Genomic DNA, 27,609 nt, shown 5'->3' with positions numbered 1-27,609 from the left:
ATAAAGATAAAATTAACTTACATTTAAAGTCTGAGGTAAAAATTAGTCTAAATATCAATATATTTTAACTAAGTTGGTAAAAAAAAAAACTGCACACACCTAGGGTGTGTCTCCATCTTAAATGGGTGTAGCAAAAGGTTAAATAGACTTGTTGATATGTAAAAGTCTCAAATTCCTTCTCTATTAGAAATGTTAGATTTCTAACAATGGCTATGCTAATGATTCTCATACCTGAGGTTTTCTTTCCTTGATTCTTATGTTTACCTTTTCACATTCTATTGTTTAAACTTTAAACAACCTTAAAATCATACTAAAAAAGACTCCCAATTGTGATAGAGTTATCAATTGTGGTAAACTTCTAACCTGCTACAAGTTTTGTTTCATAAGTAAGTAAATTGCAGCTGTCAAGTTCTCTACAGAAAAGCAGAATTCCGATGGCTGACATTTCCCATTGAGACAGACGTACAACAATTCACCCCTTGGCAATTCTTCGGTGGACATCTGCTTTGGACTTCTATCGGACTCACTGGTACACCTCGGACACTCTGCACAAAACTAGCAGCTTCCCTTATGCTGCTGGGTTTCTCAAAGACTGACTGCAGCCATGCCTTGGGACTCTAGGCCTCACCCTCCCCCCATGCTAGAAAATGCCAGTCGAGGCAAGTATGCCCCCCAGAGGCAGGAAATGTTTTTTTAAGCTGATAAAGTTTTGCCCAGAGGCAAAAAATGGCCCCCTCAGGCCTTCCCTTGGCAGCACACTGGTTCTTGTTACTCGCTTACATGTTTCTCCATGTTTGTGCCAGTTTCTTTTTTGAAAATGCCTGTACTATATAGGTTTCTGTTCACCCCACACCCCTGATACTGTGGTCATTTAGTTAAAAACAGAAGGGGGAATTGTTGCTATGCTTCATATTGGTTTGTTCCCCTTCCCCCCAACTCTGAGAGAAATGGTTTGGCCCTTGCTAGTTTCACGCCCCTTTTTCTCCCCGCCCCGTATGCTAAGGACATCCAGAGTCCCAGGAGCAGCCACGGAGAAAGAATGATGGAGAAGCACATGGTGTGGTGATTTGCCCATTCGTGAATAAAGATTAAACTGCAGCTTCTCAGCCCAGCCGTGTGTCCGCGAGTCTCTGTCTCTGTCTACTGCCAGAAGCTAGCCCGGCCAGCTGGAGCCTCCGAAACTTTAACAACAATTTGGGCTATCAATATATCACCATTTTCCCTCTCCTCTCTAATCTTAGGTTTAGTCTTTGGGGGGAATGGTGCTAGTTCAGTAGTTTTTCTATATTTACGAAACTGAATCTGTCCCAAGAAGAGTTTTTTCCCCCTAGCAAGATATTCTTTCTGTAAATCACCTCTGAAGTGTCCCTGATGAGAGTTTATTACTCAACTATCACTGGGAAGCAGCTGAATCAGGGTTCTTCCTCTTGCTGAAACTCAATTCAATTGTCCCATTCACAAAATAGCACAAAGCCCCTTCTTATCACCCAGATATATATAGCATAGAAAATTAAAACTTACTGGAAAGAAAAGTATCCTGAACAGATAGCCCAGGGGTTTGACAACCCTTCTGGAAGTTCTCTATTTCACTTAGTTATGTCTGTCCACAATGGTATGGTCTGACTCTAGTCAGAGAGGGAACAATGGTAATGGCAGTAGGAAGAAATTCATGAGGTGGCCTGAGCAAATGGTGAAGAGAACCGTGCAGACTCAGGAGTATGACAGACCATGATGAGGCTTGGGCACTTGCTGCTGTATCCTCTTCCTGGGACTCAAGTTGGATTCCATTCTCTTAATAGGTAAGTCCTGGATCTTGAGGAGATGGAAACTGGGGATGGCAAGAGACCTGAAGTTTTTAAGCACAATGACAACTTGTTGACTTGTACATGCAAGAGGGGTCTTGGGTAACCACAGGGCTCAGGGTGTTTGCAAGAATTATTCAAGTGCATGCTTGACTGGGTCTGTTTATGGGGAAGTGGTTTCCACAGCAAGGGGAGGTGAGAAGTTGGTATCATTCTGGGACCACACTTAGTTGGTTCCTTCTCACTGGAGCCCTATAGTCATAGTTTCCCCCAAGAAGAACAGAAACTTCTTTATTATTCCACATCTGTTCCAACCACATAGAAGTGACACGTGCAATGGGTTTTTTTAATGGGGACATAGGATCTCCCTTCTGTACAGGAAATAAACAAAGAATTTGTGTAACACTGGAAAGTATTGCCAGTCTTCCTGAGACTTTCACACGGAAGGGCAATCAGAAAGACAGAGGGAAATAAGAAGGGCCTGTGGGATCTCATGATGCTGGAATTTAATGGCTATTTCCTGCATCAATCATTTTCGTTCTTTAAGAGTGTAGACTATTTTGACTGGTATATATGATGCTGGAAGTTAAACCAAGCCTTCTTCATACAAGATTTGTACTCTATCCACTAAGTCACCACTCCAACCTAGGCTACGTTGAAATGGAACCATCTGAAATCAGAAGAGGAAAACATTTCAGCTTTTCAACAAAAGTGTTATCCAACCCATAAACTGAGAACTAGTAATCTTGAGCCTTAGGGGTTTGTAAGAACAGATTTCTACTATAAGATAAAGGCAAAGGCAGAAAGAGAGACTTTTTATTTTTTAATTTTCCTTTAATAGTAGGTTATAAGATTGTGAGATTTCAGTGTATAGTGTCCCCACCCTCTCACCTCCCAAAGATAATCACCATAGTTCTCACAAATCTTAGAAACAGTTTACTTGCTTCTCTTTTTGTTTTTTTGCTAGTTCATTGTTTCAGTTCTCTAGATTCCACATACGAATGAAACCATCCAGTAGTTGTCTTTCATCTCTTTACTTATTTTACTAATCATAATCATCTCCAGTTCCACTCATTTTGTCCCAAAGGGCACAGTATCATCTTTTTGGATTGCAGGGTAGTATTCCATGGAACACATATCCCATAACTTTTATTTTTATTACTGATTTAATATTGATTTACAAAATTGTAAGATAATAGGGTTATAATTCCATATATCTCCCACTACCAAAGTTCTGTGTTCCCATCCCCTCCATTGGAAACTGTAGTAGTTCTCCCAAGGTCACTGATATGGGATGATAACTATCTATCTATAGGTAGATAGATAGTTATAGTTCACATTTTTTCAACGGTCCTGCCTTTCCTTCCTAAGCTACCCCTATATCTACTACTACTTCCAGATGTTTTTCCTTTTTCCTCTTCCCTCTCAAATAAGAGAAGCAGTTCTTAGCTTCCTCTGGTGTTTCCCCAATTTGGTTTCATTGATAGTATAAAAACAAGATCCCCCCCACCAAAAAAAAAAAGATCCCTGGTGACAATTCTTTGGATCTTGATAGAATGGGGTTACAAAGCCCTCTGGTTTACTTCCCCTATCATTCACTCCTCTGAGAGTATGGACCAAAATTCTTTTTGGGGTGCAGAGGTAGGAGTTCTGGCTTCTGTAATTACTTCTCTGCTGGGCATGGGTGTTGGCAGCCTGTGTCTATTTTTCTTTAGGGGGGTTGGACTCTCATATCCCATAACTTTTTTAGCTGGCTATCTGTTGATGAACATTTAGGTTGCTTCCACTCATTGGCTTTTGTGAATGGTGCAGCTATGAACATAGAGGTACACATGTCCCTTCAAATTAGTGTTTGAGTATCCTCTGGATAAAAGCCCAAGAGTGGGGAGTCGGGCTGTAGCTCAGCGGGTTAAGCGCAGGTGGCGCAAAGCACAAGGTCGGCATAAGGATCCTGGTTCGAGCCCCCGGGTCCCCACCTGCAGGGGAGTCGCTTCACAAGTGGTGAAGCAGGTCTGCAGGTGTCTATCTTTCTCTGCCCCTCTCTGTCTTCCCCTCCTCTCTCCATTTCTCTCTGTCCTATCTAACAACAACAACATCAATAACAATAATAACTACAACAATGAAAAACAACAAGGACAACAAAAGAGAAAATAAATAAATAAAATATTTTAAAAAAACATTAAAAAAAAAAGCCCAAGAGTGGTATTGCTGGATCATAAGGCAATTCCATTTTTATTTGTTTAGGGGTTCTCCATACAACCAAGAAGAGAGACTTAATAGAAAGGAAACCTGCCTACTGCAGACATGTCTCCCCTACTTCTCCTATCCTTTGTACTTAAAAGTGGACAATCATCTCCTTGTAAAGATGTGACTTGGGGTCAAAATGGATGCAGAAGTCTCTCATCAGAGGAGGTAGGATTATAGTGACTATTGCTGAGACCTGTGCTTATTGCATACATTCCCGCTTCATTAAAATGCAAAGCACAATAGGTAAGCTCTCTATTATGGTTATCTAGTCCATGAGATTGAATAGAAACAAAGAATTTGGAATCCTGCTACCATTAGAAAAATGTTGCATTGCCAAAACCCCCATGAAAATGGCAGCAAATTACCTTTGATTGTTTAACACTTACTGAGAATGTCAGCTCACATGATCAAGAAGTAGGCAGTCTCCTGAAAAAGGCTTCTCCCCAGAGTACAGCTCAGATGAGTCTGTGGATGACATTTCCCATGGAGAAGTAAGAGCTCCCAGAGTGGTTGGCCACAGAGCTCAGCCAAATCTCAAGATTCTGAAATGCCCAACACTGGTGAACAGTACAATATCATTTCCCTGTTTTATCCTCAGAGGTCTTTGCTCCATTTCCTCTCTCTCTCTCTCTCTCTCTTTCCCTCACTCCCTCTCTCCCCCTCTCCCTCCCTCTTTATTTTTTATTAACTTTATTTATTGAATAGAGACAGTCAGAAATTGAGAGGAAAGTGGGAGATAGAGAGAGAAACAGAGAGACACCTGCAGCGCTGCTCCACCATTCACAAAGCTTTCCTCCACAGGTGGGGCCCGGGAACGTGAACCCAGGCTCTCGCTCATTATAACATGTTCACTCAACCTGGTGTGGTACCACCTAGCCCATTTTGCTCCATTTTCTCAGTAACATTTTTGTTTAGGACTCTCAGGCATTGTTAAGCTTCTTATTTGACTTTGAGTTGCTGGATCTTTAGGAACAACCTAGTGTAAATGAGCATATATATATATATATTTTTGTCCCCACAATATAATGTTTGAATCCCTAGAGTGTTATCTTTAAATGGACGCTTTCACTTTATGACTCAATCCACTTGCAATGTATTAATAGTTGCAATGTGATTTTACTGGGGGAAGTCCACATTACAACAATACATGCAAACTATTCAGTTAGTGGTAGAAGAGGGAAGACAGAAGTTCAGGGGGTAGTTTACTTGTTAGGGATAGGGAGGCAGGAGTCTTGTGCTAAAAGTTCACTGCTAATAACTGTTCAGAGGGAGGGAGAATCCACTTCTGATTGGGTGTCCTCAGAAGACATTACTGAAGACCTGGGACTATCGGATTTGGTATTCAAATTTATAATGTATTTCAGAGGTATACCATCAGGACTACCCATTGATTTAATTTAGATGGGGCTTCTTGCACAGCCATATTTTATCTGTTTTTTTTCTCCCCCCTTTTTTTGTGTATCACTTAGCCACTTCTAGCAGTTACTTTTAATAAAGTTACTTTTATTATTTGTTTCTATTTCTTTTCTTTCTTTCTTTCTTTTCTTTTTTTTGCTACCAGGATTATCACTGAGACTCAGTGCCTGTACAATAAATCCACCTGTGGCATTTTTTGTTTTTTAATTTTTATTTATAAGAAGGAAACACTGACAAAAGCCATCAAATAAGAGGAATAAAACTCCACACAATTCCTACCACCAAAACTCCATATCCCATCCCCTCCCCTGACAGCTTTCCTATTCTTTATGCCTCTGGGACTATGGACCAAAGGTCATTGTGGGGTACAGAAGGTGGAAGGTCTGGCTTCTGTAATTGCTTCCCCACTGAACATGGGTAATGGCAGGTCAATCAATACTCCCAGCCTGTCTTTCTCTTTCCCTAGGGGGGCAGGGCTCTGGAGAAACAAGGCTCTAGGAGACATTGATGGGGTCATCTGCCCAGGAAAGTCTGGTTGGCATCTGGAACCTGGTGGCTGAAAGAAGAGTTAACATATAAAGGCAAACAAATTGTTGACTAATCATAAACCTAAAGGCTAGAATATTGCAGATGAAGATTTGGGGGTCTCTGTTTTGAGGATAGCTAGTAGGCATGTTTTAGTTCTATTCCAAAGGATCTGTGACTATACTAGTTTTTTTTTTTCCTTAGCCTGAAATCAGATATGCAGGTGGATCCAAGTATGGGGAGATAGTGTCATGGCTGGAAAAAGGACCAGAAAGCTGGATCAGGGAGTAGAGTAGCTCCCAAATATGGGAAAGGTGTATAAATATTGTTAACTGTAAACCCCACTGACTTGATGTGATCTGGGGCCCATATTTAGTTAAGGATCCTATGTGACCTCTGCACATAGGTCTGGTCTGAGCTCACATTCTGTGGTCATGAGTAGGAATGTTCCAAGCTGCCCCAAGTGTTGTCCAGCCTCCCTTCAGAGGATGGAACATTCTCTACCATGTTGGTCCACGTTGAGGGCAAGGTCCTATTGGGGGCCCACAAAGGGGTCAATTGTGTTGTTCCTGGTAGAGATGACCAGTAACAATGGAGAGAGAGGGATCTATCTATTCAAGGTCTAGGCCTGTCATGTGTGTTGGGGAATCTCAGGACTCTCTGATTAGGGCCCCAGCTTATGGGGTGGCCTGATAGTGACTAAAGAGTCATCGTTAATAAAGTATGCCAGTCTTTTGCCCTTATTCAGCTTTTGCAGTCCTTGCTTTGATAAGGTTAGCTTTGGAATGAGTGAGGGAAGTATAATAGGAAGTAGGTGAGGAGGGTATCTAGGTCTAAGTAGACACTATTTCATTATGAACTTTATACTGACTCACTACAGACTATTGTGTACTTTTGCTTTCAGGTATATATTTTGCCCTAATTTATGGATACATGTGAACATATGCTCTATCTCATGGGACCTGGTCTATATCTAGGTTTGGAGACTTTGTTAGGAAGTGAACCACCTGAAATGAAATTAGAGAATCCTATGAAAGGGAAGGTCTCACCTGAATAATGAGGCTGAAGGGTTGACATTCCATGCCTGACGTCTCTGGACACAGTCTGAAGTGAAGCATGTTGAGGTGGCACTCGTTGCATTGATTAGGTTGGGATTGGTGGATGCAATATCATTTGGTATGACTTGAGAGAAGCATGCAGGAAAGTGAGCCCCACTCCAGAGGTTCCAGGACTGGGGGAAATAATAGGCTCTATTGAGGAAGTGGGAGGTTCTGCTGTCTTAGTGTTTAAGAAGGCAATGGAGTTATTGCTATAATCATATTACTTGGCAATTGGGTTAACTTTGAAAAATCTCTTTGTTAGGATTTGCTGTGTCATTTACAAAATCACCATAATTTATGTCCTTTGACATTATTTGTATATAGCTGTGCCACCGGTTACTTCTGTTCTCCGTGGACCAAACTTTTAAGAGAGTCAACATATCAAAGACTCAGCCTATGGTCTGTGCATTAAAATGTTTGAGACATTCAACCAATTTTTCCCCTCTCATATTAATTAGTGATTTATATGACTACAAATTAATAGGTGTACATAAATACCATTCCCACCACCAAAAGACTGTGTCCCATCCCACCCCCGACCCCCCCCCCGCCCAGTGAAGCTGAACTTCCACCCTTGCCCTCAACCCAGAGATTATTACTTTGGTGCCCTACTCCAAATTCAGTCAAAACCTGCTTTGAATTTACCTTTCTGTTCTTCTTTCTCAACTTCTGTTATGAGTGGGATCATCCCACACTCATCTTTGTCTTTCTGACTTAGCTCACTTAACATAATTCCTTCTAGCTCCAACCAAGATGGGTCAGAGAAAGTGAGTTCATTGTTCTTGATAGTTGTGTAGTATTCCATTGTGTATATATACACCACAGCTTTCTCAGCCATTTATCTGATGTTTAGCTATTACAAATTGTGCTGCTATGAACACAGGTGTACATATATCTTTTTGGTTGGGCATTATGGAGTCCTTGGAGTATATCCCTAGGAATATATAGGAGAGGAAATACTGGGTCATACGAAAGGTCCATGTCTAGCCTTGTGAGAGTTCTACCAGAGTACTGCTCAGCTCTGGTTTATGGTGGTATGGGGGATTGAACTTGGGACTTTGGTGCCTCAAACATGGGCATCTCTTTGCATAACCATTATAGTATCTACCCCCACCCCAAATGAGATTATTAATGTGACCTAAATTGTGTTGATTAAATAGACAGTATATAGAAAGCACTGAGCTGACAGAGAAAGACCAATACCAAATGATCTCACCTATAGGTGGCACTTAAGAATAGAGGGCAGTAAGGTAGAACATAAAGTGAAATTTGAACTGGGAGTGGTCTATTACACCAAAGCAAAGGACTTTGGGGAAAGAGGGAGGGAGACATAATGAAGGAACACTGAGGTCCTGGTGTGTCTTCTAGACACCAATCAAGGGGAGATGAGTGGCTGTGCGTCTGTGTTAAAGGCTATATAGTGGGGGCTGGGTGGTGGCACACCCAGTTAAGTGCACATATTGTGATGCGCAAGAACTTGGGTTTGAGCCCCTATTCCTGATCTGCAAGAGGTCCACTTCACAAATGGTGAAGCAGGTCTGCAGGTATCTTTCTTCCTCCTTCCCTCTCAATTTCCCTGACCTCTCTCAATTTCTCTGTCCTATCTAATAAAAATTAGGAAATATAGTTAGTGTGAATCATTAATCCCTCAAATAAAATAAAATAATAAAATAAAAAAGAAAGCACTGAGCTTAGCGTAAGACTCAAATATGTTAGCAAGTATTATTAAGAAAGCAAGTATTATTATAAATACTCATATCAACTTCTTAGTGGTATCTACTTGAGTAGTGAATTTTACCAGAGCATATACATTATGAATTGATTTATGACATATTCCTAATTTCAGTATTCTAAAAATGTGGATGTGAGATAATGTGCCCCCCCCCACCACCACCAAACCTCTGCTCATCTCAAGTTTACGGTAGTGCTGGAGGTTGAATCTGGAATCTTTGGTGCCTTGGACATGAAAGCCTTTTTTTTTTTTTTTTTGCCTCCAGGGTTATTGCTGGGGCTGAGTGCCTGCACTACAAAACCACTGCTCCTAGAGGCCACCTTTCCCCTGCTTTGTTGCCCTTATTGTCATCATTATTGTTGTTATCATTGCTGTTGTTGTTGTTGGATAGGACAGAGAGAAATCGAGAGAGGCGGGGAGACTGAGAAGGGGGAGAGAAAGATAGACACCTGCAGACCTGCTTCACCACATGTGAAGCGACTCTTCTGCAGGTGGGGAGCCGGGGGCTTGAACCGGGATCCTCCTGCCAGTCCTTGCGCTTTGTGCCATGTGCGCTTAACCCTTTGCGCTACTGCCCGACCCCCTGAAAACCTTTTTATATACCTTTATGCTGGCTCCAAAGCCTGTGGCCACTGTATAAAGTAGAATGTGGAAGATTCACTTTTATCCCTTCCAATTTCTTTTTGTCTTACATCTCACCCTCCTCTGCCTTGACAGGCAAAGTAATTTTGATTTGCTAAGGAAACAAAACCAAACTCAACGCCAGTGTGCTTTTCAAACAAGTGTCTTTATTATTTCTCTGGGCTGAGCACAGGCTCTGAATAGTGTACCCAATCCAATACATTACTCAGTCTCATGGCTATGACATTATCTGCCAAGAACAAACTGATAATCGTCACTCAGTTGTCACCAATCACAATTGAAATGACTGGGGAAGTGGAGGTGACAAAAATGTGCTAGGATTTCTCAGAGCAAAGAGTCATAAATACAATGTGGCATTGAAAATAGATCACAAAAATTAAATAATATAAATAAGTGGAAGTTTAAGTTAGGAAGAGTTCCAGAGTGTGGCTGTTTGGCAACAACTAGCTCACAGGAGAGGTAGGAAGTAGGTATGGAGGGTACAGAGGTGTTTCTAAGACCCTTTGAGATCACTGGAATTCTCTAGCTCCTGTTTCTGGTTTCTGCTTGAGGGTAGCTGTGTATTGCTGGACCCAGGACTCAGTGGGGTTGGCACAGACCTTCCGGCCCTTTTTGGTATGGAAGCTGTGGAAAAGAGGGAAAGAATTAAACACTGAAGAATCCAGCAGGTGACTCCTGGCTACACCCCTTTCTCTGATCTGGGAAGTCCAGGGTCTGCTGCTTTCTCAGGCATTCTCTGACTGTCTCACAGACTCAGGGATGCTCTCAGAGGATCTTGCTGTCCTCTCTTTCCCCTTCCTGATTCCCCTATCAGCCCTCCCTTGTTGGTATGCATGAGACCCCTTCTGTTTCATTTGGTTTAAATCCCCCCTGCTTAACACTATTCTATTTACATAACCACTGTTAACAAGGTCCACCTCCCTCCAGGGCATTTGTGGTTCAGTGATAGGATTCTCGCCTGCTCCACCCCCTCCTTGTCACACCCTGATCCCTTCTTTGTCACACTCTGATTTTCACCAGTCACTTTTCTCTCCACCCTCTCTATGTCACATCCTGTTTCCACCTTACTTGGCAAGTATATATAAAGACAGCATTGTGAGTAGTACTGTACTTTACCTTTAGTTTAGCTCAGCTCGGATTAGATTGTGCTGCGTCCTGCATGAATAAAGAGATACTGCCTACAGCTCAACTATGAGTCCCTGGTCGTCTGTTCCCCCTCCAGCCCGGCGAAAACAACATAGCCCATTGAAAACAACACTCCCTGACTCAGCAAACCTCTGATTTGGTCAGTCACACCTCAGAGACTTCATAGCTCCTTCTGCATCACTCCCCTTGCCCCTCTAACCCCTTCTAGGCCTTTCTAGGATGACTACTCTTTGGATGCTAATCCCACTCCAGACCTTCCCCATGGCCCCAGAGATAGACAGAAAGTCAAGCACTTACATGACACCAGGCTTGGAGCACTGGCTATTGGTCTCAAAATAGTCAACTACAATTTTGAGTGGCATCTGCCGGAACACATAGGAGAAGCAGCACATCTCTGGTGTGTCAGCACCGACTGTAGAGGAAAGAACAGAATGAGCTTGAGTCATAGTTCAGAAGACCTGAAAGCTGACCTCTGAGACAGTAAAGAGGACATGAAGGAAGCCATCCTTGCTTGGGGGCCTGGGAGATAAAAAAGGCATTGGGTAGTTTTCTTATCACTATCTCTGTCCTTGTGAGTTCAGTCTTTCACTGTGTGAGCCATACATACAGGCAGTCTGTTCTCTGACCTCATCTCCCTTTAAGAAATTGGTTTGGGAGCAACAGGTTAAGCACAGGTGGCTCAAAGCGCAAGGACTGGTGTAAGGATCCCGGTTCGAGCCCCCAGCTCCCCACCTCCAGGAGAGTCACTTCACAGGCGGTGAAGCAGGTCTGCAGGTGTCTGTTTTTCTCTCCCCCTCTCTGTCTTCCCCTCCTCTATTTCTCTATGTCCTATCTAACAATGATGATATCAATAACAACAACAATAACTACAACAACATTGAAAAACAATAAGGGCAACAAAAGGGAAAATAAATATTAAAAAAATTTTTTTAAAAAAAAATTGGTTCAAGGGGCCAAGCGATGGCACACCTGGTTAAGCACACACACTACAGTGCACAAGGTCCCAGGTTCAAGCCCCCGGCCTCCACCTGCAGGGGGAAGCTTCACAAGTGGTGAAGCAGGGCCACAGGTATCTGTCTGTCTCTTCCCTTCTCTATCTCCCACTTTCCTATCAATTTCTCTCTGTCTCTATCCAAAAATAAATAAAAATTTAAAAAAAGGAAATTGGTTCAAGAATTCTTATCCTAGCAATAGAAAGAACTTGGGAAACTATTATAAACTATCCAAGGGATCAAGAGATTGGGGAAATGGGGTGAGGTGTCTTGGGTGGACTACTGGAAATCTGATACCACTGGGGAGCAACTAGTCTTCAATTCTACCTCTTGCAAACTCATTTGTTTAGGTTGCTCTTTTGCCTTCTGTAAAATTGGCTGTATCTCCCTTACCCCACTCTGTCTCTCAGATCTGGGGACTAAGATAACTAAGACCCCCCCCCTCCACTATGAAGGTGAAAATAAAAGGAGAAATTGAAGAGAAAGGCCAAAATGTTTTGTAATAAGAAGACATCTATACTTTCGCATTGGGACTGTCTCAGACCACAAGAAATGACTGATGTGGTCCGACCATGGTCAGAGTAGGAACACCACAGGAACAGTAAACTCACGTGGTCCAGAGAAGACCTGGCTGCAGAGGGTCATGGTGCAGAGAAGAACAGCAAAGGTAGCTCCAGGGACCTTCATGATGCTGAATAGACAATGGAGTGTGGGCTCGAGTGTCAGTAGAGACAAGATGGAGCTGGGTTCTTGCTATTGCCACCGTGTCCTTCTAGAACATGAAACCATCTCCCTGCTCTTTATAGGTAATCTTGGTGGATGGGGAAGTAGAATCCGGGGGTTGCAAGGGAAAATTTTAAGCATAGGGGTACTGTCACTGAGTGTTGTGCAAGTCAGTGTCTCGGGTGACCACAGGGACTCAGGATATCCAAGAATAGCTTCTCTGAGCTATACATCTCAGCCCACAACTCATGACTTGTTCTGACTTCTTGTGAGATTGGTTTCCTCCATGAGAAGAAGAGAGGGGTATGTGTGTGTGTGACCCAGGGCTATTCTTAGCTGTCCTCTTTTATTAGTATTAATCGGCACATGAACTTTCTGGCCCCATTCTTTCCCACAAGCTGAAACTTGCGCTTCCTCAACTGTTCTAATAGCAGCAGTGGGCTAGATGAGAGGAAGCACTGGAGGGAGGTACAAACCTCCCTTGAGTGCAAGGAAGTGAATCAAGAGACTGAATGAAGGAATCTTTGCAAGAGGACCAGGAAGTGGGAGGTTCATTTCCATTATGTATCCATTCATCAAACAGTCACCAAGTGATTGGGGGCACTGGGTTAAACATTAGCTGAGAATCAGAAAGATCTATTAGATGTGGGTGTTAATCAGTCAGGCACCTAAAAATATTTACACTGATTACCCTAGGGAACCCATTTCTAGGAAAAGTCCTGAAGAAGTGAATCCAAATACAAAGGGATCTTTAGACGTAAAGCTCTCTGACTCAGCATCATTTGTTATATCTAAAGAAAACCCAAAATCAGGGGTCAGGCAGTAGCTCAGAGGGTTGAACCAAATGGTACAAAGTACAAGGACCAGCTCAAGCCCCTGGCTCCCACATGCAGGGGGTTCTCCTCACAAGCGGTGAAGCAGGTCTGCAGGTGTCTATACTTCTCTCCCTCTCTCTGTGTTCCCCTCCTCTCTTGACTTCTCTCCATAAGCCAGAACTGAACAGTGTTCTGGTAAAAAAAAAAAAAAAAGTAGAAAACAAAGAGAATTAGAATGTATAAAAACGGAACAACAAAATAGACCCCTTTGTGGGCACCCTCATAGTACCTTGCCCTCAACTTGGATCAACAACGGTAGAGAATGTTCCATCCTCTGATCACATCTACAGGGATGCAGAGGGTCACATAGGCTCCTAAGCTGAATATGGGCCCCAGACCAAATCATATCAATGGGGTTTACAGTCAACAATATTTATACCCCTTTCCCATATTAGGGAGCTACTCTCTTCCCTGATCCAGCTTTCTAGTCCTTTTCCAGCCATGACATCATCTCCCCAGACAATAACTTGGATCCACCTGCATATCAAATTTCAGGCTCAGGAGAAAAAAAAAACTAGTATAGCCACAGGCCCTTTGAAATATAACTAAAATATGCCTACTAGCTATCTACAAAATGGAGGACCCCCCAACTCTTCATCTGCACTATTCCAGCCTTTAGGTTCATGATTGTTCAACAATTTGTTTGGCTTTGTATGTTAACTCTCTTTTCAGCCAACAGGTTCCAGATGTTAGCATGATGCCAACCAGACTTCCCTGGACAGACAACCCCACCAATGTGTCCTGGAGCTCTGCTTCCCCAGAGCCCCACCCTACTAGGGAAAGAGAGAGGCAGGCTGGGAGTATGGATCGACCTGTCAACACCCATGTTCAGGGGAAGCAATGACAGAAGCCAGACCTTCCACCTTCTGCATCCCACAATGACCTTGGGTCCATACTCCCAGAGGGATAAAGAATAGGAAAGCTATCAGGGAAGGGGATGGGATATGGAGATCTGGTGGTGGGAATTGTGTGGAGTTGTACCCCCTTATCCTATGGTTTTGTCAATGCTTCCTTTTTATTAAAAAAAAAAATGAATGTATATAAACAAGTTAGGTCAAACTACTTTGTCACATATAGAGTGAAATATTCCATCCCCTAAGCAATGTACCTACTAATTGAAAATGTCATTGTCATTTACGGTGGTGGGTTCCAAAATCTCCTGTAGTTGTAACTACAAGAGCTAACTCCTTTGAGTTTTGCTTCTTTATTAATTGGCTTGCTTACTTGTGCTTATAGACTTGGAATATGCTATAAAAGGCAGTTTAACCTAAGGTTTGGTGTCGAGCACTTCATCTGGCTCTGGCCCATCGGTATAATAAACTTCTCTTTCCACCCATCTTGGTCGCTGGCTGTCTGACTACAACACTAGGAGCTCAAACCTAGATCCTTGCTCAGGTCCTTGTGCTTAGTACTATGTGTGTTTAACCAGGTACGCCACCGTTCAGCCCCCTTATAAAAGGAGATTTTAAAAGGACAATGTATTACTTTCCTGCTTTACATATTTATGAACACATTTTATTTTAAGATACTTACAAGATCTGTGATTGCAAAGTAAGTTGTTGCTCATTGTTTAATTTGAAAGAAATCTTTTAATTTTTTTATAATTTTTATTTATAAAAAGGAAACACTGATAAAAATGGTAGGATGAGAGGGGTACAACTCCACACAATTCCCACCACTCTGTATCCCATTCCCTCCCCTGATAGCTTTCCTATTCTTTATCCCTCTGGGAGTATGAACCCAGGGTCATTATGGGGTGCAGAAGGTGGAAGTCTGGCTTCTGTCATTGCTTCCCTGCTGAACATGGGTGTTGACAGATCCATCCATACTTCCAGCCTGTCTCTCTCTTGAAAGAAATTTTTGATGAATACACCAAAGTTTTAGTCCAGTGGCCTGTACTAAGACAAAGTCTTTCATTAGTAGTAGTGACTTAACACTGCTTCATAAAATTATAATATCTCAGGGCTCCAGTTTCACAACCATATGAGTATGTAAATGCCACTGTAGCCGCCACCAAAGTTCCTGTGCTGCCTTCCCTCTAGTAACCACCACAGTTAAAATGTTAAGTCTTGATTTCCATTTCTCTGAACTATTTAAGGAACTTGTGTGATATTTGCATTTAAATGTCCCATTCAAAGTAGTTTTACTTTCTTATTATTTAAAGTAACTTCAGTGGGGCAAAAGGGTCTACTTTCTCAATCTATTTTTCATTTTCTACCCTTTGCCATTTTATTGTAACATAACCGATAAACATAAAGAACATATTTTTAAAATATTTATTTAATTATTTATTATATAGAGACAGAGAAATTGAGAGGGAAGGGGGAGACAGAGAGAGGGAGAGAAAGAGAGACAACTACAGCACTGCTTCACCACTCGTGAAGCTTTGCCTCTGCAGGTAAGGACTGGGGGCTTTGACATAAGCCCAACTTATAAAAAGAAATAGATTTTTATTTTTCTTTTGATTGCCACCAAAGTTATTTCTGGGGCTCAGTGCAGGCACTATGAATCCACTGCTTGTAATAGCCATTTTCCTTTCCTTTCTTTCATTCTTTCTTTCTTTCTATTTTTCCTCTATTTTTTTTTCCTTCTATTATACTTGTTAGGACAGAGAGAAATTGAGAAAGGAAGGAAAATAGAGAGGGAGAGAAAAAGACAAGCACCTACAGACCTGCTTCATTGCTTGTGAAGCTTCTCCCCTACAGGTGGGAAGCAGGAGGGTTTAAACCTAGGTCCTTGTGCATGACAATATGTGGAGTTAACCAGGTGTGCTACTGCCCAGCCCCAAGAATAGACCTCTTTTAAATGGTCTAAATACTCTAACTGCCCAAAACCTAGGAAGAGCAGGGATCGGAGATGGTACTAGGGAAGTGAGGTCAGAAAGTTTACGATATCAAGGTCTTCATCTTTGGTTAGATGAAGATCTAACCAAGATCTTTTAGTTAGAGTGAGAGAAAGTAGCTAACACTTGCTCTCTTATCACCAAACTCAGCTTTCCCATGTTGAGTTCTCATCGTTCTCTCTGGAATGTGTGTGTGTTCAAATGCAAGTAGATCTAGACATACGCCTTGGTATTAGATTCTTCTTCCCCTGGCCCTGGTATCCCTCCCTCTTTATATGTATATATTTAATTAATTAATATTGGGTAGACAGAGAGAGAAATTGAGAGGGAAGGGAGATAGATAGGATAGAGGGAACAAGACAGAGACACACCTGCATTCCTACTTCACCGCTTGTGAAGCTTTCCCTTGCAGGTGCGGACCAGGGGCTTGAACCTGGGTCCTTGTGCTCTGTAATATGAGCACCTAACCAGTTGCACCATCACCTGACGCCAATACCTCTCTTTCTATATTCTCTGCTCAGTAAAAAGCAACCCTCTAGGCTTCTCAAAATCTTGACTCTTTCTTCACCCTCAGCCCCTACATATGATTAACTACTGACTCTGTCGTATATCTGAAACTAAGCATCTACTTCTCACCATTCCCTCTACCACTATTTTACTGACTTATTTACTGTCACCAGGGCCTCGTGATTCCTCTGTCCCTGGTGTACTTTTTCCCTTTCAATACCATAGAGAAGATAGAAGATGCACCACTGCACCATCCATGCCACAGTTTGTTAAGCTTTCCCTGGTACCATGCCTGGTGCTTCCATATGATGTTAGACTTGAAGCTAGGTCCTGCAGCATGGTAGTGTGTGTTCTACCAGGTGAACTATTTCCCAGGTCTATTATCATCATTCCTTACCACTACAACTCTTAAGTATTCTATCAACTGGTTTTACCTCTATTCAGCCTCTCCCAGCATGTGACATATTTTTTAAATGTATATTTTGTTTAAGTTTATCAAGAAAGAGAGATACAGAGGAGGACACAGAGAGAGAGTGATAAAGAGATGAGAGCACTGCTCAGTTCTGGTTTATGGTAGGACTGGAAATTGAACCTGGGACTTTGGAGCCTCAGGAATGCAAATCTTTTGTATAACTATTATGCTATCTCCCCAGCCCTAAAGTGATTTTAATAAAGCTTAAGTCAGTCTCTAGTTCCCTTTCTCTTTGTTTAAATCTTTAAAACACTACATTGCTTCCAACATAAAATGGAAACTTCTCTGTGACTTGACCCCATTATCTGTGACTTGGCCTGTGCTCTTGTAATATTCAGACTTCCTGGAAACCCGGACTCAGCTTTCTGGCCTGCAATTCCTTATAAGTACAGATCTCTTCTCTGCTTTCTATGAATGAGGTGTCAACTTGATAGAAACAGTTCCCCTGCTTATAATTCACTGGGCGGAGTGAAATACTAAGTATGGGTACATCCTGCGACAATTGCAGGGATGAATATTTAGAACTAATAAAGAAAACCACTATTTCCTTAATTTTCTAAAGAGAGAAATAGATGACTTCCACTATCCAAAGACATTTTAATATCAAAATAGAACTGTGTTAAGGTTTTAATATAAATTTATCAGAAGCACATTATGCTGATTAACTTGTGTTCTGGTGGCTAGATCTCCTTGGTGTCATTTCCAAATCTGTTATTAGCTGTGTGTTCTTCCATAGGTTACTTACCTCTCTATGCTTCTGTTTTTTCCTGTGTAAAATGGAATGTAACAGTGTCCATATCAGAGATTATTGATGACATACATGTGTAGTGCAGGTCTCTCATTTGTTGGCTGAGTAACTCCACAGCCTTTACTCTGTTTGGTTAATCATCTTTCAAGTCTCAGCTTTATTTATAACACAGAAAAACTAGAACAAGCTTAATGGACTGTAAGCGAATGTGCACATTTAAATTTTGATATGAACTTTTGCATATTCATGCAATAAAAATCTGATGCATGAGGGCTGGGTGGTAGTGTACCCAGTGAGCATACCTGTTACCAGGCTGTAGAACCCAGGTTCAAGCCCCTGGTCCTCACTTGCAGGGGAGAAGCTTCTGGAATGGTGAAGCAGTACTGCAGGAGTCTTTCTCTTTCTTACTATCTCCTCCTTCCCTCTCAATTTCTAACAACAACAACAAAAACTAAATAAATTAACAGTGAGATTAAAAAGTATCTCATGCATGCTAACTTTAATATTTTTTAAATTAAATACATGAAAGAATATTAAGTAACAATAATCAGATATAACACTTTAAGAACATTCAATAGCAACAGTAAAATCTGTGTACAGAAAGCTGAGTACTTTGCTTTCTTATTTGAGCCAGATGTTTTCTAAATTTTGCATAATGATCATGTATATTTTCTGTGTAAAAGAGCAGAATAATATAAATTTCTGAAACACCAGATATTATTTTTGAGTGTTTCTTGGTATTCATCACCACCTTCCAAAGCATGTATCCTTAATACTTTACATAGTGCCTATCACATTAGTAGGTACTTAGTAATGCTTTACTGGATTACTCTCTTCTCTTGCTGGATATTCTCTGTGACTAGACTGAAAAGAGCCAGAAACTGCTGTAAACACATTGTTAAAAGGAAGACAGCTGGTGCATAAGGAATACCAAAGGTTTTTAATTTTGTTTAATGCACCAAGTACTTACCTCAGGAAATACATATGCCCTGAAGTCACTGTCCTTTACCCTTGATAGCCAAAGAGCAAGCAGGTGAGGAAGTCCCACCCCCACTTTAAGAAGAATGGATGGGCCTGACTGAGAGGTGGAGCATGGCTGTCACTGGTAAGCTTCTTCCACGTGCTTATTGTCTTCCAGAACTCTATCCTGAACCCTGCACATTGGATAGTTGTTCAATCCATCATCTGATTTCTGCTTCCATTTTCTCCAAGTGACCTGGCTAACACTGTGGCAAAACTAAAGGATTCTCTCTTTTTGGGGGGTACCTCAGCAAAATGGCCACATGTTCCAGCTCACCATAGCTTGCTAGCTTCCATGTTTTCTTGCGAGGGATTCTCTAGTTCCAGGCCACCACCTACCAGAGACTACTGCTCTTGACCTGACACTCAGTCATCCTCCTATTTCTCGTATATCTCAGCACTCTCTAGGAGAGCACCTTTTTGCTTGCTCCTCAGCACCTGTATAATCTCTAGACCTAGTATCTTCTAAGACTCCCTACATGTGTGAGCTTAGAGTCACACCTCTAAAAGAAGATTCATTATTCCAGGACCAGGAATTGGGAGACCCTGAGTCCATATACATATTCTGTGTGACCTTGACCAAGTCTTTTAACATTTTTTTTAGTGTTGTAGTTATTGATATCGTCATTTTTGGATAGGACAGAGAGAAATGGAGATAGGAGGGGAAGACAGAGAAAGGGAGAGAAAGACAGACCACCACTTGTGAAGGGACTCCCCTTCAGGTGGGGAACCAGGGTCTCCAACCGGGATCCTTACGCCAGTCCTTGCGCTTCGCGCCACGTGCACTTAGCCTGCTGCTCTACTGCCGGACTCCCAGTCTTTTAACTTCTTTAGGTCTTTCTTCCTGACCTTTACAATAATAAAACAGATTTGGGCCAGATAAAATCAAAGATACGGATATATTAGGGGAAATAAAAATACTCTGCCCTTTGAGAGGTCATATTTGTATTAGTGATTTAATAATAATTAACAAGATTATAAGATAACAGGGATACAATTCCATACAGTTCCCACCACCAGAGTTCCGTATGCCATCCCTTCCATTGGAAACTTCTCTATTCTTTATCTCTCTGGGAATATGGACCAAAATTCTTTATGGAGTGTAGAAGGTGGAAGGTCTAGATTCTTTAATTGCTTTCCACTGGACATGGACATTGGCAGGTTGATCCATACCCCCAACCCATTTCTACCTTTTCCTAGTCAGGCAGGGCTCAGGAGGGGTGAGGTTCCAGGACACACTGGTGAGGTTGTCTGCCCAGGGAAGTCAGGATGACATCATAGTAGCACTTGGAATTTGGTGGCTGAAAGGTGGCAAGATATAAAGGAGGAGAAATTGTTTAATAAATAAACCCAAGGGAAGGAGTAGAGCAGATGAAATTAGGGGTCTTTGTGTGAGAAGAAGCTATAAAGTCTATTTTAGGTGTGTTCCTAAGGGGCTCATGACTAGTAATTTTTGCCTGAGCCTGATAGCTAACATGCAGGTGAACTGAAAATATTGTCTGGGAAGATGATGTCAGAGTTGAGAAAAGGGCTAGAAAGCTGGAGTAGGACAGAGTATCTCCCAAACATGAGTAAATTACATAAATACTTTAAACTATGAATCTAATCAATCTGACCTAGGGCCCATATCTATTTAGCACAGGGCCTGTGTAACCTCTGAGTTCCTGTCAATCTGAGCTCACAGTCCATGGTCACAGCTAGGAACATTCTAGGCGGTACTCATTTCATGACCAATCATCCTTGAGTGGCAGAGTAGGGTGGCCTAGCTTCCCTTCAGAGAATGGGGCAGTCCCTACCATTGCTGCTCTGCAGTGAGAGCAAGGTCTTCAAGGAGAGGCTCAAGGAGAGGCTTACAAGAGGGCTTACAAGAAGGCTTATCATGATGTTCCTGATGGAAGTGGCCAGTGATAGTGGAGAGAAGGATCTATTAGAGGACTAGGCCCATCATATCTATGTGGGAATTCAGGGTTTCCATGACTAAAGTCCCAGATGATGGGGTAGCCTACTATTCAAAAAGGCCATCATTAAGTGAGCCAGTTTCTTGCCCTTATCCAGCTTTTGCAGTTCTTTCTTTATCTGATGAGGTTAGACTTGCTCCCAGTTGTTAAATCATTGAGTGCCATTTGTTGTATTCAAACTTGTATTGGGTTTATGGGATCTGGCTAGAGGTCATATTAAAGCTGTGGCTGCCAGTGCTGCCTGTAGCCTAGGGAGACTGGGAGGACAAGATGACAAAGCGGCTGTGAAAGAGCCCACAATGGAGTGATGAACACCATTCCAGTTAACGATGTGGGAGGTGAAACCTCTGTATTTCCACGAGAGGGGAAGTGAAAGTCTTCCTTGCCCTGGAGTGACAGTTGCTTCACAGAATGCACATGAAGATCCCTAAAACCATCACTGAGTGGTCTGGGAGGTGGTGCAGTGATAAAGCTTTGGACTCTCAAGTGTGAGGTCCTGAGTTCGATCCCTGGCAGCACACGTGCCAGAGTGATGTCTGGTTCTTTCTCTCTCTCCTGTCTTTCCCATAAATAAATAAAATCTTTTTTAAAAAAAACCATTATTGACTTTTATTTTTACTTCTCACAGCCCTCTACTGGGGAAAAAAATGAGTCCAGGAGTAATATTCCTAATGTTAAAACTACTGGGTGTGGGGTGAGGATAAAAGATGGGAAGGAATTAAGGTGAGGAATCAGATTATGGGTAGACTGTCAGAATGCCCACTTCATTCCTACTATCCTTACCTAAAGAGTTTGTCTGGAGTTCACATCCATACCTAGAACAACCCCTCTATTGAAACTGGTCGATTGAACTATCTCTGGGCCCCTATATTGAAACTGGTATATTGGAATCTCTCTGGACACATTAAACAAGTGTTTATTGAACACATAACTGTATATACAAAGATAGTGTAATATGGTTTTTTTTCTTTTATTTTTTTATTATCATTGGGGCTCAGGGCCAGCACTATGAATCTACCTCTCCTGGTGGCCATTTTTTTCTTTTTTTCCCCCAATTGTATTAAATAGGACAGAGAGAAATTGAGAGGAAGGAGAAGAGAGAAAGACACCTGCAGACCTGCTTCACCACTTGTAAAGTGTCCTCTCTGAAGGTGGGGAACAGAGGCTCAAACCTGGGCCCTTGTGCAGGTCCTTGGACATAGTATTATGTGTGCTTAACTGGGTGTGCTACCACCTAGTCTTGTAAATATGATTTCAACATTGAGGGGTTTACTTTCTACAGGGGAAACAACCAAATAGTTATATTATAGGTGAGGTGATTGAAGTAGCTTGGGGTTATAGCAACACAGAGGGAGATTCAAAATTCAGTTGGAAGAAAGGTCAGCAAAAACTCTAGAGAACATATGAACTTGTTTATTTTTGTCAGGTAATCTAGAAGCATTTCTTATATTTTTACTACTGGGTTGTTGGAAAAGTCATAAAACATTTTTCAATACTTCAGTGTACAAATCTTGGAGGCAGCTGATTTAACTAAGTATATACACACACAAACACACACACACACACACACACACACACACACACATCCTTTGCATTCTTCATATGCAATTTTTTCATAGGAATTTATTTATTTATTTTTAGATATAGACAGAGAAATTGAGAGGGAAAGGAAGACAGAGAGGGAGACGGGAATACCTGCAAGACTGCTTTATTCCACTCCCGGAGTTTCCCCCTGCAGGTGGGGACCAGGAGCTTGAGCCTATGTCCTCTCACACTATAACATGTATGCTCTCCAGGGTATACCACCACCTGACCTCCATGATGTAGAATTTCACTGGTGTAAATGCAACATTGTTGGGATTCTCATAAATGATCTGAGCCAAAGATCAAATCAAGGTTAGGAAGCAAATGTCCATAATTAAACACATTTTGTGGCTCAATGCAGACCAATTACCCATTTTTCCCCTTTATTGGAGGGATTAATGATTTACAATCAACAGTAAAATACAGTAGTTGGTACATGTGTAACATTTCTCAGTTTTTCACATAACACTTTAATCCCCTACCTAGTTCCTCCTTCACTATCATGTTCCAGGACCTGGACACTTCCCCTCACTCCAGAGCCTTTCACTTTGGTTCAATAAACCAAATCCAGTCCAAGTTCTGCTTTGTGTTTTCCCTTCTGTTCTTAATTTCCTTTTTCTAATTTGATTTTTTTTATTTCTTTATTGGGGAATTAATGGTTTACAGTCAATAGTAAAATATAGTAGTTGGTACATGTGTAACATTTCTCAGTTTTCCACATAATAATTCAACCCCCACTAGGTCCTCCTCTGCCATCATGTTCCGGGACCTAAACCTTCCCCTCACCCCACCTCAGAGCCTTTTACTTTGGTGCAATATACCAACTTCAGTCCAAGCTCTGCTTTGTATTTTCCCTTCTGTTCTTATTTTTTCAACTTTTGTCCATGAGTGTGATCATCACATATTCATCCTTCTCTTTCTGACTTATCTCACTTAACGTGATTCCTTCAAGCTCCATCCAAGCAATTATCCATTTTTATCTATCACAATACTCCTAATGTCCCAGAGCAGATATCTTCATAATCCCCCATCCCTACTTAAAGATCTACATGCCCCACTCATTTAGACACAGGAGGTCTCAATGGCAAGACCTCTTCTTTAACAAGCAGTAAGATTTAGATTTGGAACTGTCTTCCTATAGCCAAGGAATAACATAATTCTCCTGTGGGCTCTCTGACATTTTATTTCTAACTCTGACATGACACCTAATTCTGTCATGTCAACACCATTACTGTACTAAAAACTCTTTGATGGCAGAGATGAAGTTTCATTCTGCTCTGTGTGCTCTGACAAAGAGCAAATGGTGAATAAGTTAGTTGTACTGAATAAAAATGTTATGCATAAGGGGCTGGTGGTAGTGCACCTGGTTAAGTGCACATATTATGATGCTCAAAGACCCAGGTTCAAGTCCCTATTCCCCACCTGCAGGGGGCACACTTCATGAGAAAGTGAAGCAGATATGCAAGTGTCTCTCTTTCTCTCCTTCTCTATCTCCCCTCCTCTCTCAAGTTCTCACTATCCTGTCAAAAAGAGAGAGAAAGAAAGGAAGGAAGAAAGAAAATGAAAAACTGTGTTTATTCTAGGGGGAGACACAAGACACATTCTTCTTCTTTTGAAGCAAGATTGTTTATGCATAATGATGAAATTTCACCAGCCAGAAAAAAACATGAGAGATAATCACTCACATGATATCAGGAATCATAGCACATTAAGAGCTGATGATGGAGTATGAGTGAAGTGATCTGAGCTTAGTGAAGATCAGAATATTTGGAGCAAGGCACAAAGAAAAAAGTGACAGGGTGTAAAGAAGGAAGTACTGTGTCTGTGTGTTCAGGAAGGGGGTCTTGATGAGGTAAGATGATGCTTTATTTAGTCCCCTACGTAAGGTAAGGTAACTTAAGTAACTTCAGTTGCTGCTGTAACTCCCTCCTATTCTCTATTTCTATAGCAACCAGGACATCTGGCTCCCTCTTTTTCATTCTTCATTCTTCTTTCTCAGACCAGAGGCAAACGGTGAAGGGGGTTGGGGGTGAGAATGGTTGAGCTGAAGACAGGCTTACATATTTGATACAGTGCTAGAGATTCATGTGGAATTCCACTGCTACTCAGGCCAAATTTTTTTTCTTTCTTTTCTATTTTAGGGAAAGAAAGTAAGAAAAAGACAAGTAAAACAGAAGAGACACCACAGTATTGTTTCACTATCTTCAGAGCCTGCCCAAGTGCTGTGATGCTCCCATGTGGTGCTATGGCTTGAACCCAAAGCCTCATGCATAATAGAGCCCTTGTTCTATTGGCTGGGTTATTTCCTGGCTTCTTGAATAGAGATTTTGACCCAATCATTATCAGTGTATTTCAATTCATGTTTTGGCACTGACATTTAGCAGTTGTGTGCCTGGAGATAACCAGTGAGCTCTGATATGCTTTCTGATGCTTATTGTCTTGAGGGAATAATCATACCCCCTGGGGGTACAGTGGAATTAAGTGTCATCTACGTGTGTGGTGCATAGTAAATACTCATTAAGTAGAATTTATAAATGCTCCTGAATTTTCTTTCTGGGTTCTTCTGCACATTCAGTGCTGAAATCTTTCTTTGTGCCCAAGGATACATGTGGGGCACTAAAGTCACTCATCATGGCAGAAGGAGGCCCAGGAAGTCCTGATCCCCTTCCTTCTGGCAGCCAGGCTTGTGGCTACTCTGGGGAAACTGACATAAAGACTCTGGAGGTGTCAACCACAGATAACTGCATGGTGCTCATCTGCAAGCTCCTTCCAGAAGGTGTAAAATTTCATTTCGCAATTCTTTCCCCAGTCTCAGTCTCTGCTTTGGGTGCACCACTTCCCTCTAGAGTGTAGCCACTTCTCCTCCACTCCCCCTCCTTCTTTCCTCTATGGTGACATCGCTCCGGGGAGGAGAAACTGTGCAGAGCTCCCCACTCTCATTTCTCTTTAGTTTCCTTATCAGCACCATGACATCATCTGTACCCTGGAAATTCCACTCACCCTCCTTTTCCCCAACCTCCATCCCAGGTCTCAGAGTTCCTATAAAAAAGGGCTCTCAACTCAGTATCAGCACAGAGCACAACCAAGTTGTGAAGCTTCTGGACTCTGTGATCTCAACTCCTGGACAGCCTCTCCTCCTCGACAACCATGAAGCTCTGGGTGTCTGTCCTCTCTCTGCTCATGCTCATGGCTGCCTTCTGCTCCCCGGCATTCTCAGCACCAAGTAAGTCCACTCTTTCAGCTTATTCTCTTTAAAAAATGTTTACTTATTGGATACAGACAGAGAAAAGTTCAGAGGAAATGGGGAAATACAGAGAGAAAAAGAGACACCTGCAGCACTGCTTTGCCTTTTGTATAGCTCCCTCCCTGCAAGTGTGGAGAGAGGGCTTGAATCCATGCCCTTGAGCATTGTAAAATGTGCCACTCAACTGAGTGAGCTACCACCTGTACCCTCAGCTTCTTCCTCTAGAGTCATGATCTGGGCAGCATCCACTTTCCTCTGTTGGGGCTGGTACAACACTGGCATCTGGGAATGGGCCAAAAAAGACCTGGCGAGATATCCAAGTAGTCTGCTGTTAACTATACTCTAGTAGGCTCTCAGTGATATTCAACTTTCTGTTGTTTTCTAAGGAATAGCAACTAGCAGTCTTTGTAAAGCAAATCTTTCTCTGTGCCTTGGTCTCCTCATCTGTAGCATGCCATGTGCTCTGAGAATCAAGCCAGTTTCAACTCTAGAGTTGTTTCATGATCTTCTCTTGCTGTCCTCTCTTCAGAATAAGTCTCCCAGCCAGGGTGGGTGGGATTAGATACAAAGAACCTTAGCTGGGGGTCCGGTAGCTCCACGGAGCTACCCAGTGAGTATCCATAACTAGAGTGAACAGCTCCTATAGAGCTTCAGTCTCATCCCTGCCTTTCCTTCCAGTCGGCTCAGACCCTCCCACTGCCTGCTGCTTCTCTTACACCCTCCGGAAGCTTCCTCGAAACTTTGTGATGGATTACTTTGAAACCAGCAGCCTCTGCTCCCAGCCAGCTGTGGTGTAAGTATTAACTTCTCGGTGATCTTGGAGGCAAGGATGAGGGCAGGATCAGAAAAGAGAGCCTAGTTGGGATGTGAGGGGTTAAGCAGTAGGGAGTCAGGTCTCAGGGCTGATGTCTTCATGAGAACTGGTCAGAAAGTGTCCTGGAAAGGGACTGGGTAGAGCTGAGAAAGAGGGAGTTAGTCTCTAGATCAGAAACCCAGAGTAAAAAAAGAATTCAGAACGTGTGGACTGGTTTTTTAGACTATGCTTGGGAGAATGTTTTAATAGTCATTACTCAGTAGGGAGTGGGGAGAAATATCCATGTTGACGGCAGGATGCATTAGCTCCTAATCTGGGAACCCCCAGAGTCTATAGCAAAGTCCAGGATAGAAGTTACAGGGATCCTGGCTCCAACACCATTCCAAGGAGGATGTTCCCACCCACTAGAGCTATTTAACATGAATGGTAGTTAAGTAGAGGGAAACACTATCACAGGCAAAGGGGAGATCTAGATGGACTCCAAGGCCCCACGGGATTCTAAATTCTTCATTCCTCATTCCACAGATTCCAGACCAAAAGGGGAAGACAAATCTGTGCTAACCCCAGTGAACCTTGGGTCCAGGAATACATGGATGACTTGGAACTAAACTGAGCTGCTCTGAGATGGAGGTTGGGGATCTCCTGGAAATGTTACTTGAGCCCAGTGCTTCTCAGCAAGATGGGCCCTCTTCAAGCTCATGATGCCTCTCTATTATCCCTGCTCCTTCTTTTAATTTAATGTCATTATGTACTGTGTTTCTTGTACCGGGTGTTGTTTTCCATTATTTATGTTCATTTTGCCAAAGGACACATGTCTCCCATGGGGACGGTTCATTATTCACTCTTTCTCTGCTATTGCGGATACATCGATTATATAATTGGTTCAATGTGTTTTAATATTAAAACTTTGGAAAATGTAGACAATTTCATTGTGTTTTATTTTGGTTTAAGTGATGACAGTGGCCTGGTGTTATCAGTAAGGACAGTTTACAATTTTCAAAAGCAGTAAGAATGAGCAATTGTTGAGTGCTTAATACCTGCCTCAGGGTAACTGCTTCAGAGAATCGACCTCACTTCACACCTTCAATAAGGATTTTAAACCCAGACAGCATAGCGGTTATGCAGAAAGATCATCATGCCTGTGGCACCAAAGGTTCCAAGTTTTTTTTTTTTAATATATATTTATTTATTTATTTTCCCTTTTGTTGCCCTTGTTTTTC

At 42.1% G+C, this 27,609-nt stretch overlaps 3 protein-coding genes across 3 annotated transcripts in view; 1 reads left to right on the top strand and 2 right to left on the bottom strand.

Annotated features, from left to right (window-relative positions):
* LOC103108121 (C-C motif chemokine 15-like) overlaps positions 1 to 27,609 on the bottom strand; it is a 290,207-nt gene that overhangs the window by 80,060 nt on the left and 182,538 nt on the right. The window lies entirely within an intron of this gene.
* LOC103108123 (C-C motif chemokine 3-like) lies at positions 9,591 to 12,380 on the bottom strand. Its single transcript, XM_007516991.2, has 3 exons — positions 12,214 to 12,380; positions 10,908 to 11,022; positions 9,591 to 10,088 (listed from the first exon to the last, which is right to left on the bottom strand). Exons 1-3 carry the CDS (start codon positions 12,287 to 12,289, stop codon positions 9,974 to 9,976), a joined length of 306 nt encoding a protein of 101 aa, XP_007517053.1. The 5' UTR covers positions 12,290 to 12,380; the 3' UTR covers positions 9,591 to 9,973.
* On the top strand, positions 25,242 to 27,331 carry LOC103108093 (C-C motif chemokine 4). The gene is made up of 3 exons (XM_007516954.3): positions 25,242 to 25,554; positions 26,254 to 26,368; positions 26,915 to 27,331. Exons 1-3 carry the CDS (start codon positions 25,479 to 25,481, stop codon positions 27,000 to 27,002), a joined length of 279 nt encoding a protein of 92 aa, XP_007517016.1. The 5' UTR covers positions 25,242 to 25,478; the 3' UTR covers positions 27,003 to 27,331.

This window comes from Erinaceus europaeus, chromosome 12, assembly GCF_950295315.1.
Source record: "Erinaceus europaeus chromosome 12, mEriEur2.1, whole genome shotgun sequence".
NCBI classification, from domain to species: Eukaryota; Metazoa; Chordata; class Mammalia; order Eulipotyphla; family Erinaceidae; genus Erinaceus; species Erinaceus europaeus.
This window is presented reverse-complemented; position numbering and strand designations above follow the sequence as displayed.

What these genes read in the sequence shown, in the direction of transcription:
- LOC103108123 (XM_007516991.2), bottom strand. Translation starts at nt 12,289, where the DNA reads ATGAAGGTCCCTGGAGCTACCTTTGCTGTTCTTCTCTGCACCATGACC. An exon ending in CCAGGTCTTCTCTGGACCAC is followed by an intron (nt 11,023 to 12,213) that starts GTGAGTTTACTG and finishes TTTCCTCTACAG; the next exon opens with TCGGTGCTGACACACCAGAG. An exon ending in TGCTCCAAGCCTGGTGTCAT is followed by an intron (nt 10,089 to 10,907) that starts GTAAGTGCTTGA and finishes TCTTTTCCACAG; the next exon opens with CTTCCATACCAAAAAGGGCC.
- LOC103108093 (XM_007516954.3), top strand. Translation starts at nt 25,479, where the DNA reads ATGAAGCTCTGGGTGTCTGTCCTCTCTCTGCTCATGCTCATGGCTGCC. An exon ending in CCCGGCATTCTCAGCACCAA is followed by an intron (nt 25,555 to 26,253) that starts GTAAGTCCACTC and finishes CTTTCCTTCCAG; the next exon opens with TCGGCTCAGACCCTCCCACT. An exon ending in TGCTCCCAGCCAGCTGTGGT is followed by an intron (nt 26,369 to 26,914) that starts GTAAGTATTAAC and finishes CTCATTCCACAG; the next exon opens with ATTCCAGACCAAAAGGGGAA.